A 14,365-nucleotide genomic window follows, 5' to 3' on the forward strand; every position below is an offset into this window, starting at 1 on the left:
TCTCTCTCTCTCTCTCTCTCTCTCTCTCTCTCTCTCTCTCTCTCTCTTTCTTTATCACACACACACATTTTACTAATATTGCTGAGCTTGTAGTTCGAATCATGAAATTTTCATATGGCTATACTGTGACACCAGTGTAACAAAAGTAAGAATGAAGTTTAAGCATGTTTTTTTTTTTCTGGTTTGATTAAAACAAAAGGAGGAAGGGCAAGAATGTTATATTTATCTTTAAATAAATAAGTCTGGGTGGGTAAATAAGAAATACCCCTGTACCCAGTGACTAATAAAGCATGATGTACAATAAGATTTGCATGCTCTTATACTGTAATGATTATCATTTTAAAACTAGCTTTTTGCCTTCGAGCTATCGGGGAAAAGACCTACAGGAAAATTACTGTCGAAATCCTCGAGGGGAAGAAGGGGGACCTTGGTGTTTCACAAGCAATCCAGAGGTACGCCATGAAGTCTGTGACATTCCTCAGTGTTCAGAAGGTAAATTAACAACATTAACGCATGGTGGGACACTGTTTGCCTTTAATGTGGAAGTCTAACCCTCATGACTGTTAATAGTAACTAATCAAATTACCAATGGAAATGGGCATTAGAAGTGGAGTCCTGTTTATATGTGATTAATTTAGAGATTAATCTTTAAAAGGATTGTTAAATATGGAGGGAATATAGTTCTATCTAGTTCAAATGCAAAATAATGAACATGGTTCTCTCCTGCAGGTGGCAATAGGAGCTGGCTGAGTTAAACCCCACAGAGAGAGCCTTGAGGTAGCTTCAGGAATCCCTTCAGGGGTGGACAGGAGAGGGAGGAACTCTCTCTTTCATTCAGGGGTATGCACGTGTGCACACACACACATTGCTCCTCCTCACTTCAGCCCCTTCCTTACAATTCCCAAAGGGGCAGGTTAGGGAGTAGACCTCTTAGTCACGTATCAATTCCACTCACCAGACAGCTGCTTCTGTGGAAGCTTTGTCCTGGAAGACACCGGAGAAGAATATAGGATTGGGACAATGTAAGCCTGTTTACTCTGTGTGCTTTGGAGGACATGGTACTTGTGCTTTGCTGGACGTATGGGGAGCACTAAGCACAACACAGAATATTATTATATGAGAGGTGACAGCAGTGGTTCTCAAGCTTTCTTGATTGAAAGTACCCTAAATCCATTTTGTTACCTCCTCCCACAGCATAAATGGGCATTGTCCATGCTATTGCAGTGGAAAACTGAATGACTCACAAGATGGAAGAATAAGCATTTCAGCATTGTCTGTGGTTTTATTTCCTTAGGTAAATCTGGCTACTAAAATAGCTGGAACCATGAATTTTGTCAGAAATTCAACATTTTAAAAATCACACATTCAAAACGTGAATTCTGTTGTATTAGGAATTCAGTGGGGTTTTTGTTTTTTTTTGCTTTTTGTTTTTTTAAAGTACTCAGGGGTTTACTGGAATGGTGCCCAAGTTTTCTAGAAAGATGTTTCATTAGTTTGCTGTGAACCAAAGGCCTTTCTTTGACAATTTTCCTCCAAATGCATTCATTTGATATTAGGGTGATTTTCATCGCTATCATCGTTGGATAATTGTTATAGAATATTTTTTAATTGTTCGTTAGTTTAAAGTTAATTTAACTTTGTGCTAGAGCCAGTTCCATTTTTGCTTTGTAAACTATCACTTTCCATTCCATATCACATTCTGTTCATTATAACTTTCTCCATGTTTTCTTAAAAAAAAATAAACTTGTCTATGGTAACTATGAACAAGTCTGTTTTGTATGAACAAGGGTATAACAAAGCATTTGAAGCAAATTTACACATGGGACAGAAGTTCCTATTTTTAGAGGGTCTCCATTGCTACAGTTTATGTGGAAAAGATCTGAGCTGTCCCCCAAATGTACTGACTTCAGTCAGATGACTGGCTGGCTGGCTGCTTGACTGACTGACTAACATAGACAATTAGAGGGGAAGTGAAAGCAAAGAGAAGTTTTCCAGCTTCCTTTATCTTATTAGCCTATGAACTTTTGGTCTCTGAATTGTTTGCATTCATTCTCACTCACTTAGAAAAGAAGGCTTAAAATTAGGAATAACAGTAAAGAGAAAATGAAGAGATGACCCTACTTCCCTCCTCATTTCACCCCCATATTACTACAGGTTACAGTTACTTTATTTGAAAATTATTATAAATATGAAATGGAAATAAAATAGAATATTTAGGAACTTGCACTAATCTTTATAGACTGATCCTATGGTTTGAAGAACCAGTGCTATTTGAATTAATATTATAATAAACCATGTTTTAACAGGGTTGTAATGCAGTTCCAATTACAAAAGGATATTCTAATTTATTTCTGTTGGAAAAACCTAAAGATAGACACTATATAGAATTTATTTGGCAGCTGAGACAAAGCAAGCAACCCTGCAAATAAAAAATTTTAGGTAGAACCTGTGGTGAAAGTCTTCCACCCAGGTGTGCATACTATTACTATTATTTATTATGGTTATTTTTATTTAAAAAAAAATTGGATGGATCCAAAGATATCTGTTGCTCATACTGCAATTTGCCTGATAGTTGATTCATCATTTAAAATACGAGGTTTGTATTTGTTTTTGTTTCATAGGTTGGCCAACATCACCAAAATACTTGTGACCTATGTCTTATTTCTAGTGAGAAACCTCTTGGAATTTAGTTAAGACTGGTCCCCACAGCAGATACAATCTATCCCTGGGACCATACTTGAAGCTTTTCCAACTTATTAAGAACTGCCCAAGTTTATTTTTTTCATAGTATAACCTTTTAATATATAAAGTGACTTTCATGTTATTAGGAGGCATCACTTTCTACTAAACTATTCTGGGACAAATTATTTGTTACAATTTCTGCAAATTTAACTTCTAAGATGGTAGTGACTAACCTATTAATGAAATAACCAACTAAAAGTTGTTTGAAATGTAAGGAAATATGTTATAAACTAGCTATTTAGTATTAGATGTCAATTATTCTTTTCTTTGAAATCTGAATCTTTCACATATAAGTTCTAACTGAAATGACAAATGTTCTCTCAGAGCATTAAGAACTGTTACATATAATGTAAGGAAAACACAACTTTCATTTAAAAGACAAAATTTGACACAGAAAACTTAATCTAGAAAATAACTAAAGACTAAAATCTAAAATCATAAGCATAATTACAACATAGATCTTTAAAAAGTTTTTCAAATGAAGTTCTGTCATTATCTGTTGTTCTCTACAATATTCTTAAAGTCCCCCCCACATCAATGAATCACTACTAATCCTTATTATATATGTTCCCTACTCAATTAGGTCATCCATTTAAGGAAAGAAATAAGTTAACTCTGTTTATGTGTGAAGTTTGTGAAATGATGTTAACAACTCAAAAGAAGTTAAGAAAGAAATTAGCATGAGCTTTATAAAAATAAACATCAGAATGATTTTATTTACCTGAAGATGTTCTTTCCTAGTACAATATAATAGAACTTAGTAAAGGGATTAAAAAATAGCATAGGCACAGTTACAGAATATTTACAAATCATTCCTTTAGTGTATAAACACAGACCATTTATGTTTTTATAGTGGACAACTCATGGAACACAAAACATATCTGTTCATTTTTTGTTTATTGCTGCCATCAGAAAGATGTTAAAGTTGAATAAGTCTTTATGGGATTTTTTTTTCTGGACTTTATGTCCATCATTTTAGGTCATATCTTTTCTTACCAAAATAAGGCTACTTAAAAACAGAACACTTTATTTGGTTTGTGTTTATGTGGCTGAGTACAACATCTTATTTTGATCTTTTAAAGTGAAGGATTCATTGTTGCTGCTATAGAAGTAATAAAGATTTTATCGATGCCTTTAAAATAAGTGGAGCAGGACCAGTAGCAAAGTGAAAGGGCCATACTTTATCCTTTTCAGTGTTAAAGAACTATTGCCACCTGCTGGGGTGCTTTAGCAGGAAGTCCTTTCAGAAAAGAATTTTTTTCTGCCTGGGCCACACCATTCCACCCTTCCAAACAAAGTTGATCGAGATCTTGGAAAAGTGTATGTGGACTTGGAATTTGGGAGAGAAGATACTCCTTTGGTTTATTCTTCTCTCATTTTCTTGCCATGGATTGGATTACTGAAGTTGGTCCTCCCGTGTCTGACTAGAAACATGGGTTATGGAAAAAGATTCCTAAAAAACTCAATAATTCAAGCTATTCCCCTTGGGTAAGATGATCAAGACATTTTTTTCCTTTCTCATTTCTAGTCTTCTCTTTGACTCAGTGAGGTAAGTACCTAGTAGAGAGCCCTATCACTATTTAGAAAGGGAAGAGGGGAGGGAAATGCTGAAAGGTATAAGCAATTCCATTTAAAATTGACTTTTCTGATTGTGTGTATGTATGTTTATATGTAATATATATAATCTAAATATGCATATGTACATGTATGCAGTTAAATCTTAGATCTCAGGGATATTGTACAAATTCCTTAGTCTGACTTTTAAGACTTTTAATTTTTTTAATTTAATGTCACTCTATCCAACCCTTTGCATCTATCACTATTCCCCCCAGCACCCTCAGCTACTGATCCTGTCTGTTCATTCAGCAGGCTCATTTCCTTTACTTATGGTGTTTTCCCCTCAGCACCTTTGATCATACTGTATTCCCCAGCCTTCTCCTTCCTTTCACTGCCTCTCCTGTTTTTCTGACTCCTCTCTTTATGTCCATATTCTAAGGTCCATCTTAAATCATACCTCTACTGTTATACCTTCCCTGATGTCAGTTCTCCATTTTATCTTGTAGAACATGTAATCATAAACTCCTATGATGGATAATCACATATCATCTCCTGTTATATTTGTAAATCTTGTTCCTCCAACTAGATTATTGGTCCTATAAATACAGGCGCCTATATTTATTTTTGTACCCTTTTCTCCTACTTCTTCATTTCTCACAGCGCTTACTATAATATTGAGTACAAAACATGTGTTCAATAAATAAATAATAATGAGATTGATTGTAATAGCATGTGGTACTTTAGTTTACAAAATGTATTATATTTATTATTTCACTTGATTCTCACAGTGATAATGTAAGGGTCAATTCTTGTTTTTGTGTTAAAATATATAATTAGGGAAAGTTACACTTGTAGGAAAAAGACATAAAAGACCCTTATATTTGAGCATCATATACATATTGCTTATGTGAGATAATGGAACTTCCCTTAGTCTTATCTTAAGAAAATGAGGGAACAAAGAGAATTTCATTTTATTTTGTATAAAAACACTCAACCAAGTATAGACAGATTGGAACTAAATAATTGTGTGATCCATTCATATGTGAAGCTGAAATGTGCTGACACCTGACCTATTTGAGGAGTATCATTGTGAAAATGAGCCATGTAAAGGACTGAGGTCAATCCAAATGGCTTTAGCAAAATGCTATTAGCCTCCCTCATTTGCATAGTAGGTACTTACAGAATTCCAGAGGCTGGGGCTTCTTAGTATCAGGGTAACGAAAGACTGAATCAGTGCTTTGTCTTGATGTACAGATTAGCCAACAAAGAAAAGAATCAGAGTGGGAAAACAAAGTGGTGATGTGTTTATACCTGAAACACTATTATGATAAAATGATCGATAAAAGCTCATATATTGCTGAATCTAACCTTTGAGTTTTACTTGTTTATCAGTGGGGCATACTAAATTTGAAGAGGGTCAGGTTTTCTCCAGTCTAATATCAACAGACATCAAATTTACCTAAAAAAATAGCAGTAGACCCCAAAACAAATTATATAATGGTTACAAACTAATTTTCAGGAAAGATAAATACTGATGTTTTTCTTCTGCACGTATGGTATACCACAGCATCATTTAAGTATTTGAAGAATCCCATATTCAGTTAAGGAATGGTCAGGACAGATGACCAGAATGTAAGTGGGTTTAGAGTTCTCAGTATAACATTTGTGAAGCAACTCCATCGTCTAAAACAAATATATTAGTTTGCTAGGTAAACTCTTTATGAATAGGTATTGTTGCATCATTGGTCTTTTTATCACCAGCACCTAGCAAATTTACTGTTCTATAAAATCTGGATTCAGTCAAAAGGTTCCCCTTAAGGATCTAGAAGGTCACATGTGACCTCAAGGCTGCAGATTCCCCACCCCTGACCTAGCACAATATTTGACACATAGCAAGTGCTTAATAGATACTGGCTAGCTCACAGATTTAGCTTATACTTTTTAAGAGGTGAAAGTACAATGAATTAAACATAGGTCAGTTTGTATTATGTGATTTTGTAATAAGAATTAAATACAATATGTACATGCAAGACACATTTCAGAGAAATCCTATTGTGGCCAACATTATTATCAACAGAGTCTGTGGATCAATGGGATGTTTAAAAAATATGTCCATTGTATAACACGTAGTTTCTGACACAAGACAGTATTCCAACTTCCTAGATTGGTTGGTTCCCTTCCTGTGACCTCTACTTTCAGTATTTGGTTTTTATTTTTATTATAACCTATTGGATCATTATAGGGTGAATAACTTGCTCTGTCAATACTTGATATGATACAAAAAAAACTGGTTTTAGCACTTCTGTGGGGAAATTAGCCTTTGAAGAGGCTTAAATTCTCAGTCTTCTAGATGCTTTTTGCATGGTGATTAAGTTCTCATTTTGTGCTTGATCTAGTTGAAACAACCAAAACTTAGATAGCCAGTACTTCATATTCAGGGTAACCTGATACCATCCTAAATATGTTTTAAATTTAAGTTTTTAAATTTGATTTCACAAAACACCATCTACTATTACACTATTCTGAAGCTGACTGAAAGGATATTATAACACTGATGTTTAAAAAAACCCAATTTGATAATATCCTAACCTAGATTACTGTATTAAAATATCATTTTTTTCTCAAAAATTCATGGTTGAAAAGATTGATATTTTAATACAACAGTGCTATCCTTGTTTGTGCTGTCTTAGGCTACCAACATACTAATATTTACTTTTCTTTTGTTAGTTGAATGTATGACTTGCAATGGGGAAAGTTACCGAGGTCCCATGGATCATACTGAATCAGGCAAGATATGTCAGCGCTGGGATCATCAGACACCACACCGACACAAATTCTTGCCAGAGAGGTAAAGATATCTCCTGATTTTGTGTTGGCTCGATTTTTGAAAGTTCTCTTTATATCACCCATTCAAGCCCTTTGATATTCCCACTTTGGGCACGAGATTGACTGTACCAGTAGACCAACAAACACAGAGTCAGAAACCTCCTCTTAATATGTATGATACTTTTGACACAGTTCTCAGGACCATCAGAGTTCTGGGAAAAGGAGTTCATGATGAGGACATAATTACAGAGTTATGACTCCATCTGGCACTAACTCAAGCCCCCAGTGGTTGGAATTCTCCCCATCAGAATAGTTCTGGGGACAATGGTATTAGACAGGGTATGGTAGAACATTTATATGACTCATTTCCCTAACTCTTGCATATTTTGGAGGAAGGGGGAGGTGTAGAAGAGAAAGACTCATTAACAGTCCTACCGGTCTGAACTAGAGGAGCAGAGAAGAAATTGGCTATTATTGCTAATATTGGCCTTTACGCCTTTCTAGAGCAGTGTTGTATAGTGAAAGGAGTGCTGAATTTAGAGTCAGAGGAATAGAGTTTCAATTCCAGTTCTATAATTTATTATCTATGTGATCTTAGGCAAGTTATATCCTTTAGGGGTTTGCTTTCCTTATCTATAAAATGAGGGGTACAGATTAAATGACTTCTAAGGTTCCTTCAAACTCTAAATCTATAACCCCATGAAATAAGATTCTTCTTTTTTTTAGTGATATGTGCCTTTTCTGAGTCACAAATATTATTAATCCAGGGTGTATCTCTACAGGTGATGAGAAGTGGAGACTTAAAACAAAATAAACACAAACATAAAGCTTACAGTTGCTCTGATTAACTAGCCAGGTTCATGTTTATTATTTAATTGTACAGTGAGGATGCATCCAAACTCCACAATTTTTTTTTTTCTCTAAGAGACAGTGTGGGCCTGAAGTATTCTGATAATTGTCTCCAATATCCATTTCACTTTGCCTTGAAATTTTATGGGTCATTTTTGAGTAAGTTTCTTCACTTTTAAACATATGAACAAAAATGCAAACTAATAATTTCCCCCTTTTGTTTGGCATTTACTAAGCCATTTGTTTTGTGCTTTTCTAATTAAGCCCCTACTTTTAAAAAATGGCACCTCTCTTTCAGGTAATACCATAGGGAATATGGTAACAAAATCAAGCAACGATTTCAGACTATGCTAAGTTTAATGTAGAAGAAAGCAATACATAAGTATTTGATTTTTTACTACTGGGAGGGTGAGGACATGACCTAGAAATGCTCTATTAGCAGAATAAAGCTGTTATTAATAATGAAGCTATTGAAACATAACTTTCAATTTAAACTTAGAAAGATTCCTACAAAAGAACCAACTTTCTTAAAGAGCATTCTATGGCAGGTCATGTTTATATAATCCATTTTTAATTGGGTTCTATGAGATATGGATTCAGTTTTGTCTTTGGTCCTGGGCCACCAGAAAGGCCTTAAATAATTAGCAGAGTTAACCCTATCTGGCACCCCACACGCAATAGCACATGAATGTCAACTTCATGGTTGATAGGTAGCAAATTCTAATAATACACAACCCCAATGCAACCTCCCTTTTCTTGGCTCACAGGATCTGTGCTTAGTTGAAAAGCACTCCTTGAACAGAGGGCTGGGTGGTGTTTCCAGGCAGATTTACATGACACATTTCTTGGTGTGGTTTGCAGATATCCTGACAAGGGCTTTGATGATAATTATTGCCGCAATCCTGATGGCAAGCCGAGGCCATGGTGCTATACTCTTGACCCTGACACCCCTTGGGAATACTGTGCAATTAAAACATGTGGTGAGTTAGAGACAAATTTATTGCTTCCTTTTCCTCTTGAGAGCTAGGTCTAAGTGGACAATTATCCATGAGATAGGTTAACAGCTCATTCCACCCATTCTTTGAATTTTACTGTTATTTTTTAATTTATAAAAAAAGTTTTCATTATGGTATTCATTTTTTTACATGCACATATCATCATCCTTTTAAAGTACTTTATTTATACCTATAATTTCATAAGCAATGTACAGAGACAGGTAATGTTCTTCATTATATCAAGTGGATGAACATATGGAGAGAAATTTAGGTTAATGCACATGTTCAAGGTCTCAGAGTCAATGGAGAAGTGAAAACTGAGACCTTTGTTTCTCTACTGCTAGTCCTGAACTCTTTCTTCTAGAGAACATTTTCTCCCTAGAGAGAATCCATGTGCTGCTAATGTACCTTGGGCTCTCTCTTGATGAATGACATATACAGGAATTAAGGATAATAAGCATAATAGAAACTTCTAACACCTTTAGCGCACCACTCGCTAATCCTAGTCTAGCTGTCTGTTCTCATATGCAGTTTGCACCACACAATTCCAGTTCAGCCTGCCTTTTTGAAGCTCTCCTTCAGTATCCTCTTGCCTTCACATAAGTCTTTGCACAGGCTGTTTCTTGACTCAATTCAATTTTTTTTAAAGCAGTACTTATTGTGAGCAAAGTACTGTGAGAAACACTGGAAACAGAAAATCTTAAATAAAATTTTCTGTCCTTAAGGTTGGGAGGGCTAAGGGGAAAGGGAGTTGTGTTATCTGTACTGGCAAGTAGAATACAAGATGATTTTAGGAGGGAGAATTCATGTAATATGCTTGTTTGTGTTTCCTGAAATCACAGTTCTTGGCCCTGTCCTACTTTCTCTGATTAATTCTGCCAATTTTAAAAGATCAAATGTCTGCTCTGTCCAAGGTGAGAGGCAGTGTGCTATAGTAAACAGGCCAGCCTTAAAGTCAGAAGATGATGTCAGAAATGAATTCAAGCTCTTACTATGATACATTATATGACTGTGAGTAAGTCACAACTTTTAATTCTTTAAGACAATTATTCACAGATGAGTTACCCACCTACCTTAGCGGAGGGAGTTTCCATATCATGGAGATTCCAATATGGATGAAAGCACAATTTATTAACTGGATCATTCTTTTCATCACCTTTCTAACACCTACCCTTTTACTAGGGTACTTCAACATTCATGTCAATGATCTGCTAGGAACCTTAATCTATTGGTTTTCTCAGTTTCCTCAATTCAATGACTACTCTATTCCACCTCAGGTTTACACATTATGGTTATACCTTATACCTCACTATTACAAACGACAATCTACTTCCATAACAAAAAACTGATGTTCCTCTATATGACCATAACTTCCTATGTTTCCTTCTTTCCCTATATCTTAGTTCTTCTAAAAATATTCTTTGCACTTATTTCAACCTCCAATCCTACCTTCTGTAGGAGGTCTTTCCCTGTTCCTATATACAATGCCTTCCCCCAAGATTACTTTAAATTTCCACTCTATACATACATATTTGTGTATATATACATATTAATGTATGTATTTACATATCTTCTGTGTACATTTTTTTTGCATGTTGTGTCCTCCATTAGAATGGGAACCTTTTAAGAGAAGGAATGTGTTTTTACTCTTCTTTATATTTCCAGACCCTTAGCACAATTCCTGGTACACTGCAAGTACATAATAAATGTTTGTTAACTGACGGACTCTCCTCCTTAGTACTTCTGTTTGCTACCACTAATACTATGACTTTCCTTTCTTCCTTTCTCATTTTCATTCCTTTCGTTAACTAGTTCAACTCCACTCTACATTACTTTGGAGCCTTTCCTCCTAGATCCTGCTACCATGTATCCCTTGCCAAACTATACCCCTGGATTACTATTTACATGTTACCAATAAATTTTGAAGAAAGTAATATAACTAAATTTACAGTACAGTGCAAATTTGTGTCATCTAACTTCAACTGTAAACTCACTGTATCAAGGTAATCATTTTATTCCTCCCTAATTGATTCCCTATTCCCCTCCCCACAGAACCTATTCCAAATCTTAATTTCCCTCCACAAGGCTCCCCATATCCTCTCAGCTGAGGACCTTGTCTTTTATTTTTTTGAGAAAATGGAAATTATTTTCTGTGAGATCTCTTGTCTCCCTTTCTCTTCAAACTGAAAGCCCTACTAACATCTCCCACTCTCTCCTCCATTTCATCAGTTTCCTAATGAGGTGGCCCTTCTCCTTGCAAGACTAACACCTCTACATTTGCCTGTGATCCCATCCCTGTCTTCTCCAGCAGACTGTTCCCATTATCATCACTTCTTTTTTTGTTCTAATTTTAAGTCTTTATCTACTGACTCCTTCCCTGCTGCTTACAAACATGACCAGATCTCCTCCATTCTTAAAATAAGGGAGACCTGACATTTTCCCATCACTTTGGGCTGCTCTCCTATATCTCTACCTTCTTTCTGAGAAAATGCTGTCTATGCTCATTGTCTCTACTTCTTTCACCCAGTCCTTACCCCCTTTGTAATCTGGTTTCAGCTTCATCATTCAACTGAAACTTCAAAGTCAACAATATTTAGTATTTAAATGGTCCTGAGACTTCAATCCATTTGGGCATTCCTACACAAAAAGCAAATCACAGCCTATCTATGTCTGTTCTCATTCTGTATAACTTTTGTCTGTGTTCTCCTAAAACTTCACTATGTGGGTCCCTAACTTTCTCCCAATATTTTGAGTGTACCAGTGGAGCGCTCTGTCCACCTTTCACTCCTCACTCATGTGATGATTCCATCTTCTCTTCTTATCATACGATGTCTTGATGACATCTTTTATTACTGTTCTACAAAGTTCTTCACATTTTTTGTAGCCTTCTCATACTTACCACTGATCTCTCTATTGCTCTTTGTATATGTTTATTGTCAATTCATCAGAGGCAATGAGGTACCCTGTCTTGTTGCCATTTACTAACACCAGCAAAATGTTAGCATTGAAAAGATGGGCCTTTTCTTTCATGGAAAGAAGGAGGTCATTAAAAGAAATCTGCAATTCCCAATGGTAATCCTGCCTACTCTGTTCTTCCTTTTCAACTTTGTGCTCATCTTTCTTGTTGGCCATTTGTATTGTCTCTTTCGGATAAATATATTGTTGGACAAGTTCTATAGTATGTCCATCTAAATTCATGTTGAAATCTGGTCAACCTATATTCATTATTGCCTTGGTTTTTCCTTTGTGTACTGTCAAGTCAAACTCCTCTGAATGCACAGAGATCTCTTCCAGGAGACTCTAAACAGTTCTGTATATTGTGATAATTTAGATACCTGATTTATGTTCTTTCCCAGATAAAGGGTAATCCATTGCCATATCAAAGCAGGTTTCAGAAGTGGCTCTGAAAAAATTTTGAATTTCTTTCAGCTACTGTACTAGTATTTGACTGTAAATTCAGTTATGCAACCAACATGGAAAAGATCTTTTGACTTCTGGGTTTGGTGGGGAAAGTTTGGGTTAGAGCAAGGGAAGAGGGCTTCACCTACAATCAGGAGAATTCAAGATTAAGCAAAATAATTACTTAAAGAGGTTTCAAAGAAAAATATAAAGGAAGAAGTGAAAGAAGATGGAAGGACTGCAGAGAGAAACTGAGTGAGCCTATCAAGGTACTAAAAAAGGAGGTGAGGTCTTAACTAGATGATAAGGAGACTCCAGAGTTGAAGACTACCACAGAGAGTCTGCCTCAGCTGTTCTCCATGAGAGCTGGCCATATGGACTCCTCCAGTAAGTAAAACAAAGGATTTGAAAACCCAATTATATAGTAAAAACTACACGTAAAAAAGCCATAATTACAATGATGCTAAGTAGTATTTATATTGTGCTTTCTGGCTTATAAAGTGCTTTGCATATATTATTTCAGTTGATCACCACAACAACCCTGAAAGGAAGTTGTTATAATACCAATTTTAGAGATGAGGAAACTGAAGCTGATGTCCAAAGTTCAGTCTAGTTTCCTTCCTACAAAACAGTGTAAAGGAGCAGACAGAACACCTTTCTGTTCTCCAAGTTATCAAGGAGAATGAAGTGTTCCTTAAAAAGTAGAAGAGCTTCAGTGTGTAAACAAAGAGGAAAAAAGAGCTGAAGGTGAAGAGGGAAATCCTGAAAGAGAAGAAGAATCACTGAAATCTTTGAGTTAAGTAGAAGGAGCTACTCTTTTTTTATCTAAGGAATGACCATGTGGCTTTAGAGTACCATCAAGTGTGAGATTATCCTGTAACGGCCAGAGAAAGAAGAGACAAGTCATGGTAATTAGTGACTGCCTGCTGAAACAGCATTGTGTTGAACTGATAATAATAAAGAAGGCTGCTCAATTCTTGAATGATATGTCACTAATCAATCAACAAGCATTTATTAGATGTGTACGATGTTCTAGTCACTGTGCTAGGCACTGGGGATATATAAATACAAACAATAAAAGAATGCCTAATGACAAAGAGTTTATATTTTGATGGAAGAAAATAAAAAAGTATGTAAATAATAATTATTTACAAATCATATCCAAGATGTCAGGGAGGACCTCTTTACTCTGATGGCTATTATGGATATTTTATAACTCATATAGGAATAAAGGATACTGCCAGAAGGACTCATACATAAAAAAAACCTAAGGATTATGAAATTTCAGACAAGAAAAAGATTTTAAAGGCACAGGTAACTCTGATCACTATAGCTGATGAAAGACACTGACTTTAAAAACAAAAGCGGCAGATTTTGGAAGAGTCAGTCAGGAAGATAAAATTCAGCATGTTTTGGATGTTTTGATTTTGGATTTTTCTATATCACAGATTAAAATACAGGATTGATAGACTTTTGGTCAGAAATAGAGTGTGCCTAACAGATGATAAAAATATATTTGTTTGGAATCTTGCAAATCTAAGAAAAAGGTCTTTAAAAGGTAAATAAAAGGAAATAATTCATTGAAAGCAGAGGTTTTCTGTTTTTGTTTTTTTAAGAGCAGGGTCTTTTACCTTTCTTTGTGCCTCTAGCACTTAGCACAATGCCTGGCTCATAATAGGTGCTTAATAAATACTTGTTGATTGACTATATAGGAGAAAAGTGTGTTTTTATACTAAGTTAGGTACCACAGGTAGTAGCTATGAGGCAGGAAGTTAAGTAGAAAACAATAGAAAAAGCCAGAAACTCATGGGTGAAAATATCTAGGAAAGGAGAGACACACACAAAAAAATCCATGGCTTAAGTTTTCTATTTAAAAAACAAACAAACACGCGTAAGAAACAAGTAAGGTAATGTTAGAGATGCTAAGTCAAGGAAACAAATTTGAAATCGGTTTTCATTGGAACTTTAGTATGATGAGACCCATAAAGAGACTATGC

General features: G+C 35.4%; 1 protein-coding gene across 4 annotated transcripts in view; it reads left to right on the plus strand.

Moving 5' to 3' along the window:
* LOC138175875 (hepatocyte growth factor) overlaps nucleotides 1-14,365 on the plus strand; it is a 102,519-nt gene that overhangs the window by 33,668 nt on the left and 54,486 nt on the right. For 2 of the 4 annotated variants that reach the window (XM_069106508.1, XM_069106510.1), the window contains exons 5-7: nucleotides 350-492; nucleotides 7,027-7,147; nucleotides 8,836-8,954. In XM_069106508.1, the coding sequence (XP_068962609.1) occupies nucleotides 350-492; nucleotides 7,027-7,147; nucleotides 8,836-8,954 (383 nt within the window). Of the gene's footprint in view, nucleotides 1-349; nucleotides 493-729; nucleotides 1,768-7,026; nucleotides 7,148-8,835; nucleotides 8,955-14,365 lie in introns of those variants that run through there. The other 2 variants (XM_069106509.1, XM_069106511.1) reach the window with 2 other exon arrangements.

This window comes from Petaurus breviceps, unplaced genomic scaffold, assembly GCF_028583685.1.
Source record: "Petaurus breviceps papuanus isolate PSGF00001 unplaced genomic scaffold, PetGlider_PUasm1.0 79, whole genome shotgun sequence".
NCBI classification, from domain to species: Eukaryota; Metazoa; Chordata; class Mammalia; order Diprotodontia; family Petauridae; genus Petaurus; species Petaurus breviceps.